General features: G+C 44.6%; 1 protein-coding gene across 4 annotated transcripts in view; it reads left to right on the forward strand.

The window, feature by feature from the left end:
* The first annotated feature begins 1,790 nt into the window (after positions 1–1,790).
* The window catches only part of ATP8A2 (ATPase phospholipid transporting 8A2), a 417,881-nt gene continuing 394,404 nt past the window's right edge, over positions 1,791–25,267 (forward strand). The window contains exon 1 of one of the 4 annotated variants that reach the window (XM_020788593.3): positions 1,791–1,936. In XM_020788593.3, coding sequence (XP_020644252.1) covers positions 1,909–1,936 — 28 coding nt within the window. In that variant the 5' untranslated portion in view covers positions 1,791–1,908. Of the gene's footprint in view, positions 1,937–2,765; positions 3,031–25,267 lie in introns of those variants that run through there. The other 3 variants (XM_072993721.2, XM_072993722.2, XM_078390020.1) reach the window with 3 other exon arrangements.

Raw genomic sequence — 25,267 nt, forward strand, 5'->3', positions numbered from 1 at the left:
AAAAAAACACCCATCTTTCTGCAAAGAAAACAACAACATAATGCACATTTCTCCAGATTGGTGTCACCCAGATGTTTTGGCCCATAATCCTATAGCCAAATGCAACTGTACATATCTGGAAGGCACAACGTTTGGAAATCTCCTTGTGGATAATTATTAACTGACTTTGCTGTAACTTCCACTAAGTGTGGAGACGGGGGGGGGGGCAGGGAGAAATGCATCAGTCACTCACACCAGGACCAAAGCAAGGAGCTTTTCCCCACAAGGGTCACCTTCACTCACAGAGAGCCTTCTGCCTCCCACTCGAGGGCAGATATGGAGATATACATACTAGAGTAAGTAGGAGATCATGTCTTTCAGTATACAGAGCCTGCAAAAGTTACTAGAAGGATTAAGACATGGGAATGCATAAAAGTGGGTCCATCCCTGTCTTTAAGGAAGTGAGAAGTTGCTGCCACAAGCAGCCAATTTGGAATGGCACAAACAGGCAGCAAATTAAGCCAATGTGTCATGATTGCATTTTACTGTCAAGGATAGAGTGAGGTGGGACATTTCAGTTCATTTGCTAGAATAATTCACCAGGAGTTGGGCACTCTGTAATTTGGCCCCAATGGTGTAGGATGCCATTTGCTATTCTGCCTCAGGCATCAAAATGTCTCAGGCTGGCCCTGCTTAGGAACTGCATGTAAACGACCTTATTTATTACTCACCTGTTCCATTTATATCCTGTTTTTCCTCTAACGATGTCAAGGAAGCAGGTGTGTCTCACTTTACCCTCACAACAACCCTGTCAGGTAGCTCAGGTTGAAAGGTTTGTGACTGTCCCAAGGACACTCAGTAAGTGTAACGGCAGAGTGAGGACTGGAATTCAGGTCTCCTGAGTCCTAGTCCAATCCTGTCACTGTTTCACCACACTGGCCCCTTGAGATCTAATGTGAAAAGGGGGTGGTTTATAAATACCGCTTTGTTATTTTATTTTTTCTAAAGCGCCTTCCCTAAAACACCTGCACCTTGATGGAAATTCTGCACCCAGTACGCATGGCTAGGCATTTGGGGACCACCAGCCCATGTGATTGCAAACAAGGAGTCATTTGTACTATAACTGGAGCCCTCTGGACATTTGAAAGCAATTCTCCCCAGTTCATCACTCTCTAGGTATTTTCCCTTTTGTAACTCTTTACAAGCTCAAGAGATGGTAGCCAGCCCTGGAGAGTGAGACCTCAAACACATCACACTAAGATCCTCATCAGTCGCCTTGCAGTCTCTCCCTGCTTGTGGGCTGCTCTACAAGTCCAAGACCCATAACCCACGTTTTGAAATGTTACTTTTTCAGACTACAACACCTAAAATCTCCTGTACTGCCTGGGGGGGGGGGTCCATGGAGTTGTAATCCACCAAAAAAACAAAAAGCCTCAGCTTCTAAGGAATTTATTTATTTATTTATTTATTTATTTATTTATTTATTTATTTATTTATTTATTTATTTATTTATTTATTTATTTACAGTATTTTATTTAATTTATACCCTGCCCATCTGGTCTTCCGACCACTCTGGGTGGCTTCCAATGGAAGGTAATTGGACCCAACTGATCTTCTCAAGGAAGGAATCGACCTCCAAAGAGCAAGCGTGGAAGACAGCAGGACCATCACCCGTTTTAAGCAAAGTAGTTAGAAATAAGTGGACTTAAAAAAAAAATCCCTCCGACTTCCCAACGGCCAGCTCCTCACGTCCTCCTGCCAAGACTGGATCCAGGAGGGAACCGCTGCAAGAGCAGAACAGCGATTGGTTTCGGCTGTTTAGGACTCCGCGACTCATTTCTGGACAGAGGCGGTGGGGGCGACTCGCCACTTTCCAAGTCCAGGCGCACCAACCAACCAACCCGTGGACTCCTCCCTGCCGGAGACCCGATGCCCATGGAGCCGGGGCTGCCCTTAGGTAATACTTAGATTGCGCGTTGCACGATTTTACAGGGGGAACTCTCTTTGGGTTTGGGACACACACACACATACGGCCTGGTTTTATTGGAGATAAAACGGGGGGGGGCGGTGAGAGACCCGAGGCTTCCTCCCTCGAGTCCCTCTGCATTGGCCGCGTTCTGACGTGCCGGTGCAACTTGCGCGCATTCACACCGTGCCTAGTTTTGGCTAGCGGCAGCTAAATCAGGCCTTCACGTAACACCACGGGCGGGAAATCCACCCTGTGCCTCAGGGGCTCGCATCCTGCCACCTTTTAGGAGGCGGACAAACCGGTGTGCCGGAAAGCTGGCATAAAGAGGGCGCCTCTCCCTGCAGGGCTAACGGACCCATGCCTTCAGGGCGCCCCCACGCCGTCCACCGAACCGCCGACTCTCTTCTCCCCGTAAAGCTCCTAACCGAGAAGAACCTTAAGGTCGCCCGCTTTTTAACCCCGAGGCGGGCCCGATTCGCACCACGGCGGCCCAAAGCGAGCAGCATCGGCCCGGCCCCGCTCAAGGGACAGCAGCCCCTTGGCCGGAGGCCAGTCCGCAAAGACCATCCCGGCCATGAGCCCGCAGAATCCTGGCCGCCTCCGCCAGCTTCCCCCCCCCCTTGTTTCCGAGCTCCCCGTTCGCATTGCGGCCTCAGGATCCGACCCTCCCCTGAGCAATTCCCCCCCTCCCGCCCTCCATTACCTCCAGCTGCCCTCCCCCTCCCCCCTCCGCAGCCCAGAGCCGAGGCCAAATCGGGAGCCGCGGGCTCAGCAGCCGCTCCCGCAGTCCGAGGCGGAGGAGGGGAGGAGGGGGGAGAAGCAGCCAACGCGAGACCCGCAGTACCAGCCGCCCCCGCCCGGCCGCGTCTGCGTGCCTGCCAGCGAGCGAGCGAGCGGGCGAGCGGGGGCCGGCGGGTGGCGGGGCGGCCGCCCTCTTCAGCCGGCCTTTGGCGCCCGCCTCCCCGCCCCCTTCAGCGGCAGGAGCAGCGGCGGCGGCAGCGGCAGCATGCCGAACCCCACCAGCCTGGACAAGGCGCTGAGGATGTCCCTTCCCCGGAAGACCAAGATCCACTCGGCGGCGGGTAAGAGGAGGCGGCCGGCCGGCGCCGGGGGGGGGGGGCAAGGCTGGGCTGGGCTGGGCTGGGCGGGGGAAGCGGGGGCCGGCGGGGAGCCGCGCCCCCGGGCGCTCTCCGCGTCTCCGCTGCCCGGCTGGGCTGGGGGCGCGGTTCGGGCGCGTCCCCGCGGCGGCATCTCCGGCGCCCCCCTGAAGGTCGCCGGGCTGGAGAGCTTGGTGACGCCGACGACACCCCTGGCTTTTGGGCGAGCTCTCGGAAAGGAGTCCTTTTAGCGGGGCGCGCGGGGGGGGGGGAGAAAGAGAGGAAGAACCTGACCCTTTTTGCTTTTACCGGGGGGGGGGGCTGGACCAAAAGGGAGGGAGGGAGCGAGGGAGGGAGGGGCAAGGGGAGTCGCCAATCGGATCAATGGGGTTCCCGTTTCCATTCCAACCTCCTGCGAAGGGCGGAGGAGGGAGCGGAGCGGAGCCGGGGGGGGGGAGAGGGAAAGGGCTTCTTCGCTCGGGGTTCGGGGCTGAACGGCTGGGGGCTGAACGGCTTCGGGATTTCAGCGGCGGCGCCTCTTTCCGTCTGTCGGCGTTGGTGAAGGAGGGCGCGGGCTGGAAGGCAAAAGGAGGTTCAGAGCAGACGATTCCGCCGCCCTCCCCATCTAAACGCCTGCTTCAGAGGCTCCGGAGCCGCTGCAGCAGAAAAGGAAGCGGTTAGAAGCCCCCTTCTGCGGCCGGGGTCCTCCAGATTACCAGCCCGTGGGTCTGGTGGCGTCCCTATTCCAAGCAAACACCCTGTGCATTAAATACCAATATGCCGGGTCCTGTTGGACTCACAGGTTCACGTCCAGACCCATTAAGGCCATCGGGATGACAGGAGCAGTTGAAGTGCATCTGTCTGTGGGGTGTTGGTGCTGCTGTGAACTCCTCTCCACTTTTCCATTTGAGGAAGTTGATGCTGATCCGTCAGGGCTACGATTCCAGCTGTGCTGATCCGAGAGTAAATCCAAATGAATAAAATGAGGTTTGCTTTAAAGTAAACTTCTAAAGGAGAAGCTTGCGCAACTGGTCATTTTCCTATTGGATTATTTGCTTTCCCCACCCTCTTTTGAAGTGGGAGTCCATTACCTGCACTCCCCATCAAATGGTGTCTGTGTGTGGGTTGTGTGTGTGGATTTTGTGTTTGCTCCATGGGGTATGGCAGCAGGAAACCAACTTTAATCTGATCTGGGTTGTAGGAAGAAGCAGAAAATGAGCCCCACTGAAATCAACAAGACTTTCTTTCAATTAATGGATGCTGAGAAGAGCAGGTGTTCAGTTAGGCTGTAAACGGATTTGCCTGGATTCATTGGTCCATTTCAAATAATATCTATGGTTTGTGGGGTTGTACCCTGTTTTTCCTCCAGGAAGCTCTTCTTTCCTCAATTTTATGCTTACAACTTTGTTAGGAGAGCCATGTATACCCACTAACTGGAGGCAAAAGGGTATGTATATGCAAGCCCCAGACCAAGTACCAGAATGCACTGGCTTCATGGGATGTGGCTAAACAGAGCTAGGACATGGTATAGGCCAGGGGCTAGAATGTTGAACTAGTCCTTTAGATGCCTGGCCTACCTCATTACATTGTTGTGCGAATGGGGGAGGGGAGTCTTGTAGAGTGCCTGGAGTTTATTGTACCAAATACATAAAATAAAAGGTAACAATGAATTAATTAGCTAACCAACATAGAGCATGATGTCTCATGAAGCTTTTTTGCAAGAGACTGATAAAGATAAATGTGACTTAAAAAAAGAGCATATGAATACTCTTGTGTTTCCATGTGTTTATTTCAGTAGCAGAAAACTTTCCAACATAATGTGGTCCAACTTAGCTTCTAAGAGTGTAGGTTTGTGGGTTTTTAAATCAAGGCATCTGTGGTTTGAACAGAATGCCTGTGCACAAAACTAGTAGTCCCCCCCCTTGTGAAGTTACATACACATAAATAGAAAAAATACAGAATGACAGGCTGATAGATTAAAAAGACCCTAGCAACCCATCCAATGCTTCTAATTTCTAAAAGACACCAGATGCTTGTAAGTTTTAGGAGTCCAGTGGGCACCTATCGTAGTTCTACAAAATTTTTGAAGGCGAGTATGTGTGGAAGTTTTCTTATGATTGCAAGCACTCTTGTTGACAGTGGCAGAAAACATTTTGCCATCTTACTATGTGTGTGTGTGTGTGTGTGTGTGAGGGTCTTTGTTCTCATGCACAAGAATGAGAGAAAGTGAGGACTGTAGTTCCTATTAGTAAACAGTTACTCCCAGGCTCTGTTGGTAATCAGTTATTCCGAAGGACCTTGGGTAATATATAAGAAGTTGTAAGTTGATTGAGATGGATACTAATCTAGTATTGTCAATTCTCACTTGTCTCCAGTGTTTCAAGCATGGTATCTCCCCCCCCCCAAAGATGCAAGAGATCAAACCCAACATCTTCTGTACGTGAAGTGTGTACTCTACCACCCACTGAGCTATAACCCCACAAGGATATAAAATATATGGACAGCATGATAGTTTGCATAAAACAAAAAGACAGTTGAGAACGTATGAGGTACTTAGGAAGTCTTCTGCTACCCTGTAGAGATGTCACAAGGATCATCAACCCACCTAGGAAAGTTTTCTCATAGAGTAATTCTATATGTCAGAGAAGAATCGAGGTATGCTATTAACATCTGCTCACTAGAACAGCGTCTACAAAGTCATTTGGAAATCCCAATCATCTTAGCCTTTCACTTTGGTTGTATCCATAAAACAACTGATGCTAGGTAATAGTAAATGTTCTTGAATAAAAAACATAAGAAGAATCCAGCTGGATCAGATCCAAGGCCTGTCTAGTCTGATGTTCTGTTCTCACAAAGACCAACATAATAACTATTGGAATCTCTCTAATATCATATTTGGCTATATGGGACCCTTTGATCCTTTGTGAACAGAGTATGGCTTACACATTTTAAAAATGAAAAGAGGCAAATTAATGAATGGTAGTGGGAAAAGCATCTAGCCTGCATGACCAGAGTTTTTAGATTCTGGTCCTGGACACTAGAAAGACTTTTGCTTTAGTTCTAAGGAGATGTGGGTTATATTGATGCCCATGCTTGTTCTGGAAATTGATGATTCAGAAAGTTGGGAATGGGATTTAAATCAGTGCTTTAAATGAACTCATTTTCTTAGTTATTCTAAATCGGGGACTTGACTGAAATCAATCATTTCAGCTGCTTCATAGAGAGAGAAGATTCTCCCAGACAGCATTAGGAATTTTAGTTTTTATAGTTATAATAATCTTTGAACTGGAGAGCTGGAAGGGCTCCTATGGGTCATCAAGTCCAGCCCCATGGTGCCTCCCCCTCTTATAGAGGCACCATGGGGAATTGAACTCCCAGCCTCTGACCCCACAGCCAGAGACCTAAGTCACTGAGCTAACCAGCAGTTTATCCACTCTTACAACTCTTCTTCATAGCAGAGGCCAGCAACTCTGATGACTTGAGAGACAGGATGAAGGGACTCGGAGGCTGAGGCTGACAGTCAAAGGAGCTATCCAAGGTGCTGCACCTCTTTTTCAGAAACTTGGACAACTCCAGTAAATCCAGAGTTAAACTTGAAGTGAATTCATAGCTTCCATGGCATCAAAGTCACCAGCCTCTTCTGGTTCCTTAAAGGACTTGGTTTCCAGATCCTTCATCCTTCTGTGGACATACTTGGGATTGATGGTTCTAATGTCCTTGTTAAAATCTGTCACCCAGAAAATTAATGTATAATTACTATGCTACTAGCATGCAATGGAGAAATACTATTTTAATGCACACTTCAATTTGAACCTAGGATGAGAATATGGAAATAGTTCCATCTCGATTTCATTGTATTTCTCAAAATTCCACAAGTTTCTTCCCATCCAGCTTTTGTACCAGAACCTCATGGTGCAGTGGTTAAACTTCTGTACTGCAGCCAAGCAGTGCTCATGACCCAGAGTTCAATCCGAGGTACCTTGCTCAAGGTTCATTCAGCCTTCCATCCTTTTGAGGTTGTTAAAATGAACACCCAGCTCACGGGGGGCGGGGAGAATCAATGTCTAGCCTGCATGATTAGCTTATAAACCACCCAGAGAGTGCTTGAAATGCTACAGGATATTATATAAGCAGCACACTTTGCTTTTTTTTTTTTTTCTTTACCAGGTTAGGATAATTTTCTTCCTGCATTGAAATTCAGTTACTGTACATGTGTGTGCAATTATGTAAAGAATTTATCTGATGCATTATAATTTAAAACGTTTTATGTAATGCATTTATTTGTTAACACATTTTACATAATGTACACATTTCCTCTCCATTTATTAGAACATGTTTGTGCATTTCCCCCCATTTGTATAGATTTAGCCAATCTCGTTACAAAGTATGTGCAAACATTTGGTGCACATTATTCTTCCAAAACATTGCTTTATAATGAATCTTGAAAGGTACAAAAATGCTACTTCCTCAGAGGCTGTAAAATCTGGTGGGGGGGGGAATCTATTGGATCCCTTACTTCCAAGAGCAATAGTCAAACAAACCATAGTCAGCTATGACTCAAACCAGGCCAAACCTGGTGTGTCAAAGCACTGAAAAATCCATATGATAATCTCTTAGTACAGGGTTGAGTAACAGGTAGCCACCGAGTCCATTTTTGTATCTCCTATACCTTCCCCACAGCCTGTGCCATCAAAAGTTTAATGACAAATTGTTCCATTGAATTTTGGTGACAATGCCGCTAAAGGCCATATAAGATAATGCTTGCTTTAACTGGCTTTGTACAATTTTGCCGCTGAAAGCTTATGTTGGTCATCCTTGCTTTAGTGCTACAAATTTAAATAGCCTTAAGAAAGAGGTCCAAATGGATTAAAATTATTATGTAAGGTGCTTGCATCTCTTTTCTGTTAAAGTCACAAACAGCAGAGACAGACATTCCTTCCATCCTGGCTCTTTTAACTTCCCTAAAAATAAGCCATTGTCGATATCATACCGGGTGGTTACAAAGTGCCTTTCTTTCTGTCTTTCTTTTAGACAAACATCACTTGCAAAAAATCTAGAGGTCAAATGTTTGTGCCATTAATATTGATTAAAATAAAAGAGTGCTAGCTGCCATCCTTTGTGATCTCAGTCCAATGGAAGTCAGAGCATTGTTATACTAAAGCAGCAATTACAGTATCTCTTTTCTAGGTTTGCAGCATTAATCTATAAATGTTAGACAGAATGGTGCAGAACCATTAATTCTTACAACAAACATTTGCTATCTGGTCTTCCCAGCAGGGCTAACCTTCCACCTTTAAAGTCTTGCACATGCCAGTAAAAAAATGAACTCCAGTTTTGATTTGCTTTTACTCTCTGCTAAACAAACAAATACTCTTGCACCCTGAATACCAAAAAAAATATAGCACAGTTAGGTCAGTTCTTGGCAATATTGATGTGCAACTAAAGTTTCACCATTCCCAGTACAACATGCCTTCTTTTTTGATCGGGTCGCTTCCAGCCATGAGCATCAGTTCTTTGCATCTTGATCCTTCCCTACAGAAATGGCACCACAGAAGGAACTGATCCTTGTATAGCAAGGCGCCATAGTGACCTTCTCTGCAGCATGAAAATGGGCAGCATGCAAAAATAAGTGGTTTACAAGTCAAAGAGACCACAGTACTCTCCGAATGTCACAGACAGAGCACCAAACACTGGCTGCCTTCTTCTCGAGCCTCTGTTAAGAACTGGATTTGCTTCCCCTTTGGGTCAGCTTATATTAACTTTCCTTCAGTATCTGTTTGCTCTGAAATCTATCCTTTTGCTGCGAAGCCTCTGGGAGAGATTGCATGTGGTTTTATTCAAACCTTTATACTCATTATCGTTGTTAACCATTCCAGAACACTTTTCTGCTCTTATATAGAACCAGGAGGGCATGTAGTTCCGGCTGCACCTTTCACACAGTGTCAACAGCAGTAGTTCTGTTATTCTTTTACAAGAAAAGCTAAAGACTAACCACTTTTAGTTGGTGTAAGCTTTTGTGGGCTTCAGCCTACTTCATGAGATGCATGAATAACTAGCCTGTAGATTAGAGGTATATATACAGCTATAGAGCTATACAAAAGGACAGTAAAGTCGGGGGGAAAAGAAACTGAAACATAAAGTACACACAGTGATCCCCATCTGATTAGCTAATTCACAAGACAGTTATTGGGGAGCAACACAAACATCCTTGTCTTGGTGAAATGAATAACACAAGTACTATGGTGAAAAAGTTCCTACTCTGTTTAAGCTCCAAGGGGTGGAACTGACTTTTCAGAGATGGACATATATAAACATAAAACAATACATTGAGGGATTAACAAAGATAGGAGAAGAATCACCTGATATATATACAGTATATTATATTATATATATTACAACAGTTTCTAGAATATCTTAGCCAAGTGGAGTATTCTGGAAGATCAGGTGATTCTTCTCCTACCTTTGTGAATCTCTCAATGTATTGTTTTTAGAGGTGTACAACCACACAGGAGGAAAACTGGAAAAATTTAGGAAACAAACTTTCCCTCCGATTTTTCTGGAATGGGAGGGCTAAAGGAGAAATTGTGGGTTTTGTTGGGGATTTTTTGCAAAAGTTTCCAGTTTTTTTCTGGGTCTTTATATTTGTCAGCTAATGGTTTTGCATGAAAAACTGTCTTAGATGTTCTTTTGTCCAGGAATGGTGACTTTAATGTCAGAGATAGAGTGTCTCGGGATGCTAAAGTGTTCTGAAACTCTTTTTCGAATGCTACCATTGCTGATAGATGCGTGTCTGTTTATTATGTCATCAAGCGCTTGGCTGTTTGTCCTGTGTCGAGCATGGCTAGCAAATATTTTCAAATGTTCTAATGGGATGGTTTTGATACCTGTGTCAATCGCAGAATTGGAAAGGTACTGAAAAGACATGTCATCCGTCCCCAATGGTGAGAGCAATAGATTTGCACTTTCCTGATTCAGCTAACACTATCCAGCTGCAGGTTGCTGCAAACAGAGATCAGTAGCAGCCAGACTGCAAATGCCACAGGCATAGGTAGAAGCACTGGGCTATATCTCGTTCCTGGATCTCAGGATAGGTTGTTACCCTGTGGCTTCCATCAACTGACATGCTTAGCAAGGTGGCCTAAGGCTGACGAGGGCTGCAGTTTAACAACATCTAGAAGGCTGTGTATTTTCTACCACTGGTTTATGATGATGATGGTGCTGCATCAGCAGTTCAAATAGTCAGTGTGGTATGGTGGTGACCTGGGAAATTGAAGTTCAAATCTCTACTCTCCATGGATGACCTTGGACCAGTCACTCACTCTCAACCTGGATTCTTGTGTGGCTCAAATGAAAAAAAAAATCAAAACCATTTATGTCACCTGTAATTCTTTGGAGAAAAACTGAATTACAAATTGAACATGCCATATATACATAAACACATAATTGTTTACACATATTTATCTCCTGTGCCTGTGACATGCCAGAGTGGACCTGCTCTTTAAAAGGCCATACAACAGCAGTTGGCAACTGTGTGCTTCTAGAGGATTTTGACCTAAACACTCCACCACCCCAGCCAGCAGCTCTAGCAGTGACTTGATGGTGGACAACGCAGTCCAGTAACATTTGGAGGCCTGCCATATAAGGAGGTGGTTGTGACCCTGAAAGGTGCTGAATGTTGTCTGCAACAACAGCCACAAATGGAAAATTGCTGTTAGGTAACCCAGAATCAGTACTAATGGCTTAAGTGATCAAAAGGAGATCAATAGAGCTTTCACCTACAGGCTAATTCACACAAATAAATTGATTTGCTGAAAATGTGGGTTGGATGGATCTAAGAAAAGTATGGCACCCGAAGCAGCTGTTTTGGGCTGACTTTGCCTTGGGGACAGATAGAAAATGCAGACATCCAGCTGCCAAAGTTGGCTTGAACAAGGAAATTGTTGCTTTCTATAGAAGGGAGTGGGAGATCTGCAGTTGTGTTTTGAACTGGATCCAGTAGCACCTTGTACACACCATGGACAGACCAGAAGCCACAGACCAGGTGGAGGCAGAGGTAGCAGCAGAATATTGGACAAAATTCAGTATTCCTACACATGTGCCCAAGGCAAGTGAATATAGCAGATGGGAATACAAGCAGGGATTTGATTGAGCACTCAAGGAAGTGGCTGGCAGGAATGAGAAGGCTAGCGGTAACCTGGGGCTGCACCCCATTTGTGGTAGTGGGCCAGCCATTGCAGATTAGACCTACTACTTTTGTATTTCTGAAAGGGAAGGACAATTCTAGGCTTCTGCATGCACTTGGTCTGCATGCTGGGTTGGGAGGCCAACTGAAGTAGATGCATGTCTCTCCTGTGTCTGTCATTTTGTGTGCCTCGATCCCATATGGAGATTTTTGATAAGGAAACCAAATCAGTTTCCTCTACACTTCTGATATATCAGTTGATTAAACTAAATAACTGGCTCTCAGCCCAAGTCTTCCAACATTCAGTAGGCATGTAAGAGAACTAGCTACACAACCAGGTGCTCTGAGCTAAGTTGTTAGACTAATCTGCAACATCGGTATAAGGACAAGGGATAACACCACAGAGTTGTTTTCAACCCAACTAAACCCAGTTGCAAAAGGGGCTGTTGCCACTGGACAGCACTGCAGGACTGTTGCAAGTCATTCAGATCCCAAATTATAGTATCCAATGTGAACTCTACCATTATGAGTCACCCTCACCCAACCATGGCCCCTTCCAATCTCTAATACTATGACAATGAACTCTGATTTGGAGTTTGTATTAGCTGAGTTGTCTCTTAAACATTTCATTCTAAATGTGGATGGCCCTCTTTGATGTTACCTTTTTGTTTGGGCTTGCAAAGGGCACCTTGGTGTCTGTCTCTTCCCCTCCCTGCAAACTACATTAAACTCTTGGATTTCTCCATTGATTTCTATGGGCAGCTCTCACTTCCTTTGCAGGAAACATTAAAAATAGCTACTTGGTGTGAACTAGAAAATCAGTTGGTTCCCTTTGCCTTTTTAATTTCTTCCAACATCCTAATTTGTTTTCCTTCTTTTGGAAGTGGGAAATGAAGGAGACAGAGGACAGGACAATGGAGAAAAGACAATTAGAGGTATCGCCTTATTATCTTTCACTCTTTTCTTTATACCCTCTGGACTTCTCTGGGTTAGCCTCTCCTGCCACCTGATTAGCCAAGTTTTGGAGCCTCCTGCAGTATATGTAATATAGCCTTCCTCTTCACTGGCCAACCAGACAACCAATTACATCCCTCCTCTTTTGATCTGAGTGTAATCAGTCTCAATTAGGCTAATTTCAGGATCTCCCCTAGAGTTTTACTGCACTGCTTTTTCACTTTCTGCCTCTCTTGTGCACAGATAGTGATGTTTTGGTGCTATGAGGCTTGACATTCAGGGACAAAGATCCATTGTCAGTACTGAATAAAGATTCTGTTGCCAGTCTAGTCTTCTTTTGCACACAGAATAGAGAGGTGCCATCTTCTCATTTTCATAGCCATGGGCTGTATGGCTGTGCAATTCTGGGAACTGTAGTACAAAAAAAAAAAGTAACATTCCTGAGGTCTGGGCTTTGCCACCATCATAAATGCACTGAACATATGATCTGGTTCGTGACCTTTTGATTGTAGCTGGGTTGCTATAAAAGAGCTTTTAATTTGGGCGATACTCTTTAAAAATGGTCTATTTTAAATTGCTGTTATTGTTATTTATTTATTTTAAATAATCAAAGTTCTGTTTTTAACTTGTACTTATTTCTTCCTTTCCTTAGTAGCTGTTTGCATTCCCTTTTTGAAGCAAAAATAGGGATAGAGATATAAACCTAGTAAACAAATATATTTAACCATTTCTTCATTCAAGTCTGTTGTCTCTTCTCTAGTTGTGTGTGGAGCTATACTAGCCTGTACATGAAGCACAACTCTTAGAGGACACTTGCAATGTCATTGGCCAAAGGTTAAAAATGGAAAAGGTAGCTTAAGAAATTAAGTGCAGAAGATGACTTTAAGAAGATTGCTCAGGCTTTAGCCATGAGTCAATTCTCTGGCTGGGTTACATTTCCCCAAATAGAATTGCAATAGCTGAGGAAATGGATTCATCAGAAAGACAAAAAGGAGTCACATGAAGAGACAGAAAACTTCCCTTCCCCCAGGTCTTAATCATGACCATCACTGTTTTCAGTGACAGTGATGGGCGGTCTCTTTTTAAGTGTCCAACTCAACCAAAAGATGGAGGAATGATGTACTCAACTAAAAGCACCAGCACCAGGTTCTTAATTTTCTCTGCTGTTATTGGGTAGCTGTAAGCTAATGGCAGGAAAAACCAACCCAATCAAAATGTAAATATATATACATTAAAATAATGTGCTTATCTACTCTTTAAATAGAAAATGGCTTTGGCACAAAGGAAGATACAAATGGATCAAAGAGTTTTCAAAAGCCAATTAAAGGATCAAGGACCAAGTTCTGAAAGTGAGAGATAATTATAGGTGGTGGAAATGGGATTAAAATAGAAGGAGAGAAGCAGGTGTAGTGTGTCCTTAACAACAAAGTGATAACATTTAAATTGCTGGGACTGAAAGCAAGAGGGCAAAGGCAATGTAAGCATGAGAAGGAAGAGAAGGTGGTGGGAGGGCAAAAAGAGACAGAAATAAATTGAGAAAGCAATTCATGAATCTAACCAACTAAGAAAAAAAATCTTGAAAGGAGAGAGGTTACTTTGTTGGCTGTATTCAGAATGAGAGGAAGAATTACAAACATTACATTTGTGTTGGACTGGCTATGGAACAAAAGCAAGAAGAACATAGAAACATGTCTAAACTACTTGGTCAGCATGTGACTACTTAGTGGATTAGGCCTCTGACTACGGGGCCAGAGGTTGCGAGTTCAAATCCCCCCTGTTCTTCCTTGACAGGGCCAGGACTTGATGATCTACATGGTGCCTTCTAGCTCTGCAGTTCTAAGTTGATGATTATAAATGCATTGGCCTAAACATGGCAGCTAGAGAAAGGGGCGGCATCCACGTTAGTAGATAGGGCAAGCATTCATTTATTCCATGAATTACATTGATAGCCTGCCTTTTCTACAGTGAGAAGAAAGAAGTGGTAAATCACATCCAAGTACTCTACATCTAGATCCCACACAAGTACTCTACATCTGTTTGACGGCATGTAATTAAAAATGGGTGCCCCTTGTTTTAGAGAACAAATAGGTCCCCAGGAGCTTATTTCTTCTCTAAAACTCTCTCTCTCTCTCTATAGGCTCGGAATCAAAAATGGTCTTGAGTGGCTACATATAGTATATATACTCTTTGACGTCATATAAAAACCCCTTTCCAGCTTGTCTCCAGGTGTTGCGCAAGGGTGTGCCTTGTTATTGGATCATCTATGGTGTGTCTGTGTTTAAACATTTCTGTTCTGAAGTTCCACACAGGATGCTTCTGAGGCTGCATTTTAGCTGCCTATATGAACACACTATAGCTCTTGTCTCCAAGAAACCTTTTTCTTCTTTTACTTCCTCTTCCACACCTGTCTTTTGGCAGTTGTCTCCTCAGTTTGTATTCTGCCTTAGCAGAAACACTGAGTAAATCTGCTCTCAGCAGTACCACAATGTACTTCAAAACAGCTTTTTTTTTGCACATTGACACCCTTCCAAAGTGTTGTTTTGCAACTCTCCTTATACGTGGCCAGCGTAGCCAATCTGGTGAGCTCCAGACCAACCAGAAGGAAAAGGGGATACATTATCTTTGCACAAGACCCACAAAAATGCACTGAGTAAATGACAGGAGCAATCTGGTCTGCTTGTTGCACTCTTGCATGGCTCTCATTCAAGGGAGTAAGGTAAAGGTAAAGGTTCCCCTTGACATTTAGTTCAGTTGTGTCCGACTCTAGGGTGTGGTGCTCATCCCCAGCTCCAAGCCATAGAGCCAGCGTTTTTCTGAAGACAGTTTCCATGGTCACGTGGCCAGCGTGACTAGACACGGAACGCCGTTACCTTCCCACTGTGGTGATACCTATTTATCTACTTGCATTTACATGCTTTTGAACTGCTAGGTTGGCAGGAGCTGGGACAAGCGATGGGAGCTCACTCCATCGTGTGGATTCAGTCTTATGACTGCTGGTCTTCTGACCTTGCAGCACAGAGGCTTCTGCAGTTAAACCCACAGCGCCACCATCTCCAACTATTCAAGGGAGTGGGATTATGCAAAAAGCCAAAAAGGTTCTCATCTAATCAGTGGTGCAGAACACAGAGTACCTATGGGAGTTTGCTGAATGGTCACTGTGAATGGCTCTAGCACACTGGATTTGCCCGACTCCTGATGAGCATCACAGGCTTTGCCAAGAATATTGCCATGGCTGTGGATTCTTTGGAATGAGCAATTCATCTGCAAAAGATCTGAGGATCTGAAGTGAGTGTGGAGCTTAGAAAAGTTAATTCTTTGCACTAGAACCTTCAGAACCCCCATGCCAACATACCTCTTTTTTCATACCTGTGAATATCACATAAATTTCACACTATGGTATCCAGCTGCAAAAGAGGTCCTGCACCTTGTATCATTGTGTAGAAGAGAATGCTGTAATACCTGGAAAGCCACATGCTCCTCACTTCTGTCTTAAATCACATCAAATGTGCACCACATTAAGGTGTACAGTTGTGTTTCATTTATTTATTTTGAAGAAACATGGAGAAGGCGTCTTCTATCGACTGCAGCTTTGTGCAGAACAAAACTGAAAAATCCAGTAAAAGGGTCAGTTGTTTTAAATGGGTGTAGACAGGTCTGTGCTCAGCACCTGACATATAAAAACATGAGCAAGCAAATATTTTAAGAGGGATCTGTTTATCAAAGGACTGTTTATCAATAACTGGGCAACAGTTTGAGCCCAGGCTAATAAATACACCATATCAAATCAATTTTGTGACAGAGGCAGTGACAGATTTTACTTTCTTGGGCTCCATGATCACTGCAGATGGAGACAGCAGCCACGCAATTAAAAGACACCTGCTTCTTGGAAGGAAAGTGATGGCAAACCTTGACAGCATCTCAAAGAGCAGAGACATCACCTTGCCAACAAAAGTCCGAATAGTCAAAGCTATGGTTTTTCCTGTCGTGACGTATGGAAGTGAAAGCTGGACCATAAAGAAAGCAGACCGCCGAAGAATTGATGCCTTTGAATTGTGGTGCTGGAGGAGGCTCTTGAGAATCCCCTGGACTGCAAGGAGAACTAACCTATCAATTCTAAAGGAAATCAACCCTGAGTGCTCACTGGAAGGACAGATCCTGAAGCTGAAGCTCCAGTACTTTGGCCATCTCATGAGAAGAGAAGACTCCTTGGAAAAGACCTTGATGTTGGGAAAGTGTGAAGGTAAGAGAAGAAGGGGGCAACAGAGGATGAGATGGCTGGACAGTGTCTGCGAAGCAACCAACATGAAATTGACACAACTCCGGGAGGCAGTGGAGGATAGGAGGGCCTGGCGTGCTCTGGTCCATGGGTTCATGAAGAGTTGGACATGACTAAACGACGAAATGACGAAACGATCAAATCAATTCACTTATGGCCATCTTTTCCAAAGGTGTCTAGGCAGAGAGTGCTTAGAAGTGGTTTGCCATTCCCTTTTTTTTCCAAGGCACTCTGGAACCATATAATTTGCCCAATAGCACATGCTGGCTCTTCTTCTCAAAAGCACAGTGGGTGACTGAACTCCCAACCTCTGGTTACACAGCCATGTTCTCCATCTCACTGAGCTATCCAGCAAGCTGAACCACCATTAGGCAGTTTTTAAACCCCTGCCTGACTTTGTCTATAGAGTAAAAGGTTCAGATTGGGCATTGCAACAAGCAGCCAGACAAGATCATTTGGAGGACTTAAATCAAAAGATTAACCAAAATCTCACCCTTGTGCTAAAATCCGTATGAATCAGCGCAGGTGCACCTCATAATATAAAATGACCACATACTAAAGTATTCATTTTAATTACACTCCATTTCCCCCAGGCAACTCACAGAGTCAGGGATTTTGTTTCTAAATAAAGACAGAGAAGGAGCCTGCCAGCCTGTGGAGATGGGGAAGAATACTTTTTCTTGTCACCCTGCCACCAGTAAATTCAGTCTCCCAGAGAAAATAATGTTAATAAGAAGATAGTTAATAACAGAGAGAGAGAGGAATGTTAACATTTTGAGGTAAAAAAACACAAAGGAGTGGTTTTTAATTTAGTAGAATCAGAAATGAGTGGCAGTAATTCATACAGTACACCTTGCCTTATAAACATTTTAGTAATTTTATAAGTTTTTATTGACATTCAAACTCCTCAAATAAGTATGCTTTGTCATATAACTGATAAGAGAACTTCCATTTTGGCGTTGGAACTGCAACTGACTTGGCTGAAATAAAAGTAAGGATGGTATTGTTGAACTGTAACTAACAGGTTGTGAATAATGATACAGAACAGCTGTAGCAGAATAAGGAAGAATTATCTCAAGAAGGTTTGAAGGCTTTAGATATTTCCATAAGTTTTAATGTCTTGCAAAGGATACCTGTTTGTTTCCCAATTTGGTCATGCTTAAAATTAACCCACTGAAACCCACTGGACTTCATATTTTCATCACTAATGGAGGTCTCATATATGTCAACGGGTCTGCTTTAGGTTTCACTAAATCTGGATCCATCTAATAATCTATACCTACAGCTGCTTATCTACTTACAGTTGCACATCTATCACTATATGAAACCTCAAATACTTTAAAACACGCCTGAGGAGACCTTGTGCTTTCCAGATGTTTTAGACTTCCATAAACCATCTCTGTTGGCCTTGATGGATAAATGTGATGGAAGTTGTAGGCAAAAACATCAGAGTGCTAGAAGCTTCCCAACTTTAAAGGACTAAAAGTCAACTTTGACAAAATTGGCATGTTGGAAATACCTGTTTCCCCGAAAATAAGACCTAACCTGAGAATAAGTCCTAGTATGATTTTTCCGGATGCTCACAATATAAGCCCTACCCCCCAAATAAGCCCTAATTAAGTAAAAAAAAAAACCCCTCCACCATTGTGCAGCAAGTCAGGTGCGCCTTAAGACAATGCGCATGTGAGGATTCTTTCAGTGAGAAATGAACTGAAACTTGTGACTTTGCCTATGTTATGGAACAAGATTTTGGCCTATGTTTCTATGTATGATGGGATTACAAGTTTGTCTCTCTTAAAGTGGCTATAGAGAACTTATAGTATATTTTAAACTGACTACTGTGTGACTTTCAGTCCTCTTTACCTTTGAAACCAAAATTGCAAACTTTGATATTCCCCTCATCTACCTCATAAACTCCTTTGGAAGCATGATAAGGAGCTACATTTGCATTATTTTGTTTTCATTTACCAATTCAGGCTTGGCAATAAGATGCAAAGTATGCTGGAGCCAGTATTGGCATGAAAACCCACCTAGCAGGCAAAGGATCCATTGGGAATCATACTTTTCTCATACACAGTATTGCCAAGATCCTTTAGTTGTTCTTAAGCCAGCTGGATAGCAAAAACATCCCCACCATCCCTCCCTCAACAGTCTAAATCTCAGGCAACCCAGTTTCCAACTCTAAAAACATTATATGGAAAGGTTTGATGATATCTTGCAGTGGTGTCCAACCTTGGCCCTCCAGATGTTCTTAGATTACAGCTCCCAGAAGCCTTCACCACCACCTCTGCTGGCCAGGATTTCTGGGAGTTGAAGTCCAAGAACATCTGGAGGGCCAAGGTTGGACACCGCTGTCTTAGAGGATTAGCTCATAAGGAGGCAGGTGTCTGAAGCCTCATTTTCATTTTCATTGTTGTTGCTTTTTCATTTGGTGCTAATTTTTGCTTTTTGTTGACAAGATCAACAGATGGAAGGAGAAAGGAGAAAAACAAGCAGCCTAAAAGGCTTAGCTGTTTTCTGTGGAGATTGCTTCTCCTTCAAACTATTGCGTGGATCACATATAAAAACATGAAACGGTCATTGCCTCTGCTGTTAAGAAGTGTGACAAACCCAGACCTACTGGGATATGTCACACAGTTACACTAAGCTGCCACCAACCATTCCCTTTAAGAAGTCACACAGACCAGGGATGGATTTTTAAACAATAAAAAGAATGAGGTTTATTTTAAACACACACATAGGGAAAAATAAACAATCAGGTAAATAAGATAAAGTAACGTGGCTTATTCTCACTCATACAAGCATACAGTTTGGTTCACCCAGAACCCTTAACTTGAAGCACAGACCCTGAACCTATCAGTTCTGGCTAACCAACAGACACCTGAACCTATCAGGTTGGTACTCTGACACACAGAAGTACCCTGTCTGACACACAGACTCCCACAACAGCTTCTCCTTCCCAGCTGCTGCTTTGTCTCCCAGCGTCTCTCAGTGTCTCTCTGTGTCTCCCAGCATCTCTCCCTCACCACACAGGCATCACATATTTATACAGTACAGCCCCTCCTCCTGATGTCCCGCCTTCCACTCCCCATAGGATGGAACTTTCCCTCCAAACCCATGACAGACAGGTAACATCAGTGCTGTATGTAACACCTCCCCTCTTTATAAGTTGTTTTGTAGGGGGAAAGCTAAAAGTGCTTTTCACCAAAAAACAACCTAGGTAAAATACACAACAACAGTTATACATACCATATTATACTTACTTAAACTTACACTCTAAGTTAACCATAGCAAATAGGCATTTAAACATTTACCATATATATTACATCAATTTACCTTTATTCATACAAACCAAATTCAAAACCAGGTACATTTACTTTTTGTCACCAATATATACATATATAGTCCATGTTCTTTCGCCGTCTTCATTCTTCAGGTCTTCTTGATAAGGCGTCAGCAACACAGTTCACTGACCCTCTGACCACCTTCACTTCAAAGTCATAGTCCTGTAGGTTTAAAGCCCACCTCATAAGTTTGCTATTGTGGGTTTTCATTGTCTTTAACCATTGCAATGGTGAATGGTCAGTACACAGAATAAAATGTCTTCCCCAGATGTAAGGCTTGGCCTTCTGGATCGCGTAGACTATGGCCAAACACTCCTTCTCCACGGTTGCCAAATGTCTCTCACCTTTTTGAAGTTTCCTACTCAGGTAGGACACTGGATGCTGGTCACCATTCTCATCCTCCTGGCACAGAACTGCTCCTACCCCGCTGTTAGACGCATCGGTGTAGATGATGAACTCCCGGTCGAAGTCTGGAGCACGCAGGACAGGATAGTTGATTAACGCCTCCTTCAACCTCTGGAACGCCGCCTCACAGTCGCTGGTCCACGGGATGCGGTCATCAGCCTTCTTCCTCGTCAGATCGGTCAGCGGAGCCGCAATCTCGCTAAACCTCGGGATGAACTTTCTGTAGTAGCCCACCAACCCAAGAAATGATTTGACTTTTTTCTTGGTGTTGGGTCTAGGCCAATCACGAACAGCTTCTATTTTGGCCTCCAGGGGTTTTATCACTCCTCCCCCTACCATGTGACCCAAGTATTTTATTTCTGGGCTACCCAGCTGACACTTGCTGGCCTTTACTGTTAGCCCTGCTGCACTTAACCTCTGCAGCACTAACTCCAGGTGTATTAGGTGATCTTCCCAGGTATTACTGAAGATCCCTATGTCGTCAATGTAGGCCACTGTAAAGTCACTGAGCCCTACCAAGGTCTGGTCCATCAGCCTTTGGAATGTGGCTGGTGCATTTCTGAGACCAAAGCTCAGGACTCGAAACTCATAGAGACCAAAAGGGCTGCAAAAGGCAGTCTTTTCTTGATCCCTGGGATCAATTCTTAATTGCCAATATCCCTTTACCAGGTCCAATGATGAGATGAACCGACAACCCCCTATGGTTTCAATCAGGTTGTCTAGCCTGGGCATTGGGTAGGCATCAGGAGTGGTTACACGGTTTAATTTCCTGTAATCGACACAAAACCTAATGCTCCCATCAGGCTTGTCCACAAGGACTATCGGAGAGGACCAAGGACTAGAAGAGGGGACGATTATGTTCTCCCTCAGCATCTCGTCCAGCTCCTTCCGCACCTTGTCCCTATAGGGTCCCGTTACTCGGTATGGGGATACTGCCTGCGGGGGTGCATCCCCTGTGTGGATCCGATGCATCACTCCCTTCACTATCCCCGGCTTGTTGGAAAACACCTGTTGATATTTACTAAGCAGCATTTTTAGTTCTTGCTGCTGGTCTTGGGTGAGTGCAGGACTGATCTTTACCTCCTCTGGGTTGTATTTTACTTCCCCTCCACCCTCCCAGAAGGGTAATTCAGCTTCCTCACTCTCAGCTGCTTTTATCGCGAATAAAACCCTCTGTTCCCCTCTGTAGTAGGGTTTTAGGGCATTCACATGAACCACCCTCCTTGCTTGGTTCTCCTCCTGCTCTATTAGGTAGTTCAGGTCTGACATCTTGGAAATGACCCTATATGGTCCTGCCCATTTGAGCTGCAGTTTATTCTCTCTGCAGGGCCTAAGCCAAAGCACTTCCTCCCCTGGGTCAAAGTGCCTCTCTCTAGCTTTGTGGTCATACCATGTTTTCTGTCTGACCTTCTGAGCTTGCAGGTTTTCTGCTGCCAGCTCTAGATTTCTCCTTAGGTCATTCATCAAGGTGTCTATGTATGTCACAACGTCTTGTGGGTCATCCTGGGTGATCTGCTCCCAATTTTGTTTGATCAAATCAAGGGGCCCTTTCACCCTCCTCTGCTGTGTTTTGTTCACCCCTAAGTGTGCAGCAAACATGTCAGAGTGCCCCCTTTGTAAGATCATGGGGCGATACTTTTCAGGTACCACCAGCTGATTTCTGATCCCATCTCCCCCTTTTGAGATATTCCTCAGGGTTTCTCTATATAAAATCTCCTTTTTCTCCAGAAATCTCACTGGGGTTTCAGGTGTTAGCTGGGCGTCAGTCACCTGTTCAAAACACTTTTGGAGAGTGGCGTCTGCCTTTTGCTCCTGTCCAAATCTGCTGTCTGTGGTTAAGGTTTCCACCACAGCTTCTGAACTCCCCTCTGCTTCCGTCTCTGGCTCATCATTACCCCCCTGAACTGTCCCTGTGGTGGCTTGTGAGCGTGTAATCACTAGCACCCGTTTCACATGTTCAGCCAGGTCATTTCCCACGAGCACGGCTGCTGGCAGAGTCGATGAAATCGCTAGCTGCCAATCTCCCCTCCAGCCTTGAAAGTTGACAGGTACCTCCGCGACTGGCAGTGAGATTATCTGCCCCTCAATCCCTGCCACCTTCATGCTCTCATTTGGGATTACATATTCCCTAGGAATAATATCTGGATGGCACAGGGTTACCTGGGAACAAGTGTCCCGCAGCCCCCTATACTGACGGTCAAGTATTCCTACGTCCACCCCTGCTGTCTCAAACAACTGAGAATCTGTTTTCACCAGCAAGCAGCGCTTCACCTCCACAAGAGGACCATTTTCCTCAGCCTGATCAGCAGAGGTAGCTGTTCCAGACTGAGTAGTCATGGCAACAGGCTCCCTCTGTGACACTGAGCCTTGCTCTTTCTGGACACAGAACACAGCTTTTGGCTTGGTCCCACTAGAATTCTGAGGCACCATTCCTTTTAGCTGCTTTAATTTCTCACACTCTGAGATTAGATGTCCCTTTCCCTGACAAAAATAACATTTTCTGGTGTATTTTGATTCTCTCTCATCTTGTTTTGGTTTTCCCTCCAAAATCTGAGGTCTTGGTTTCATGTCTGAGGGCTTCCCTTCACCATGGGCCCCTCCCCCTTGCTGGCTTTTCCCTGGTCCCTGAGAGTACTTGCTGTAGGTTTCTTTGGGTTTACCTACAGATTTCCCCTCACCCAAGGGCTTTCTTATTTGGGAAATAAAATCTGCGACCTCCGCGGCTTCTGCCACAGATTTCGGTTTCCTTTCCCTCACCTGGAATTTCAATTCCCCATGCAGGACTGAATAGAACTGTTCCAGTGCTATCAAATCTTTAAGCTGCTCATAGGTCTCTGTTCCCTCCTGCGATAGCCATTTCTCAAGCAGCCTCACCAATTGGGCCCCCACTTGGGTAAAAGTCTGTTCTGGTTTCTTGGTAAGGGACCTGAACCTTTGTCTCAGCTGCTCCGCATTTATCCCATGTCTGGCAAACACCAGTTTTTTAAACTCTGCAAAATCTTTCATCAGTTCCTCAGGCATCTCGGCATAAACCTCAGCCAGGCTACCACTGATTAAAGATCGCATGATGGTCATCTTCTCAGTTTCCCTCACTGAGAAGTCCACAAACGCTCTTTCCACTAAGGAAAAGAACACCTCAGGACAATCTCCCTTGTGGTACACAGGGAATTTCTTCAGGTCAGCCTTAGACAATTGGCCTCCCTCAGAATCCCGATTGTTATTATTGTTCTGGTTCATCATTTCCAGTCTCCTTAATTCAAACGCCATCCGTTCTTTTTCCAGAGCAATTTTCTCTCTCTCTAATCTTTCTTCTTTTTCCAATTGCCTCATCCTCAGTTCATGCTGTTGGGCTATGAGCAATTTTCTGAGTTCTGGGTCTTGCTCTCCTGTGCTGTCACCTTGCACTGAGCCAAATTCCTCCTCAGAACCTTGGTCAATCTGGGGGTCTTTCACTTCACTCATGTCTGCTATCTGGCTTCGAGTCAAGGGCATACTCCCCCCTCAGAACAGGCTGCTTTAAAAGTCAAGCCTCAAAATAAAACGACCACTTTTTTTCCTCTTGCCTCAGAACCAGCTTTCCCTAGAGATTGCTGCTGTTCTTCAGCACTAAACTTGCAACAGTATCGAGTCAGAGCCTACCCCCCTCTGCTGGGCCTCTCAGCTGGCAAGCTAGATCACTGTTGCTACGCAGTTTTGCCTCAGCTTTTTCCCGCCAAAACTAGGCTGCCTCAGAGCACCTTAATCTAAGTCTCCCCAGTTGGCACGTTCTTCTACTAGCGCACCTCCCCGTGAGGTACACCTAGAAGATTACCTACGCGCCTCAGACTGTCCCTGACTAGACCCCCCTTGCTCTGGGCACACTTGCCAAGGCTTTGCTGGACCACTGGACAACTGGACCAGTCGTATCCCACACGCTGGACACCAATCAATGTGACAAACCCAGACCTACTGGGATATGTCACACAGTTACACTAAGCTGCCACCAACCATTCCCTTTAAGAAGTCACACAGACCAGGGATGGATTTTTAAACAATAAAAAGAATGAGGTTTATTTTAAACACACACATAGGGAAAAATAAACAATCAGGTAAATAAGATAAAGTAACGTGGCTTATTCTCACTCATACAAGCATACAGTTTGGTTCACCCAGAACCCTTAACTTGAAGCACAGACCCTGAACCTATCAGTTCTGGCTAACCAACAGACACCTGAACCTATCAGGTTGGTACTCTGACACACAGAAGTACCCTGTCTGACACACAGACTCCCACAACAGCTTCTCCTTCCCAGCTGCTGCTTTGTCTCCCAGCGTCTCTCAGTGTCTCTCTGTGTCTCCCAGCATCTCTCCCTCACCACACAGGCATCACATATTTATACAGTACAGCCCCTCCTCCTGATGTCCCGCCTTCCACTCCCCATAGGATGGAACTTTCCCTCCAAACCCATGACAGACAGGTAACATCAAGCAAAGAACATGAATGTTTGATCACTGCATTTCTTAATAATAATAATCTTACAACTGTAGAACTGGACGGGACCCTATACATCATCAAGTCCAGCCCCTGTCAGGGAGGCAGATTGGGGAATAAATGATAAACGTTGTGTCCTAAAATTACAGAACCACAATTTTTTTTCGGTGAAATTTTGCACAGCAAAGTTTAGCAGCATTAAATCAGCAGTCTGAGGTGTCATTATTATTTTTGCTTTAAAAGGATACAGCAAAAATATTCTACAGTCAGCAAAAACCTAATGATACCTATTTGCCCTAATAAGAGATTATTTCTGCTCATCTTGTTTAAGTGGCAAAATTACAGATGAATCTAAATCCCTAACATCAGAACTAGTAAGAGTATACTGGAAGTTTAATCCCACGCCAATTCAGAGAGATACAGTGTAGATCACTTACCCTGAAAGCCATATTAGGGTTGTTATAAGTCAGTTCCGACTTGAGGGCACAGACTGCACAAACACAAGGATCACTCATGCAGCTAACAGGGCAGATTCATTCCTCTGTTCATTCTATAATCTGTATGGTAAATATGGAGTGCACTGCAATGTG

The sequence above is a fragment of the Pogona vitticeps genome, chromosome 3 (genome assembly GCF_051106095.1).
Source record: "Pogona vitticeps strain Pit_001003342236 chromosome 3, PviZW2.1, whole genome shotgun sequence".
Taxonomy (NCBI): domain Eukaryota; kingdom Metazoa; phylum Chordata; class Lepidosauria; order Squamata; family Agamidae; genus Pogona; species Pogona vitticeps.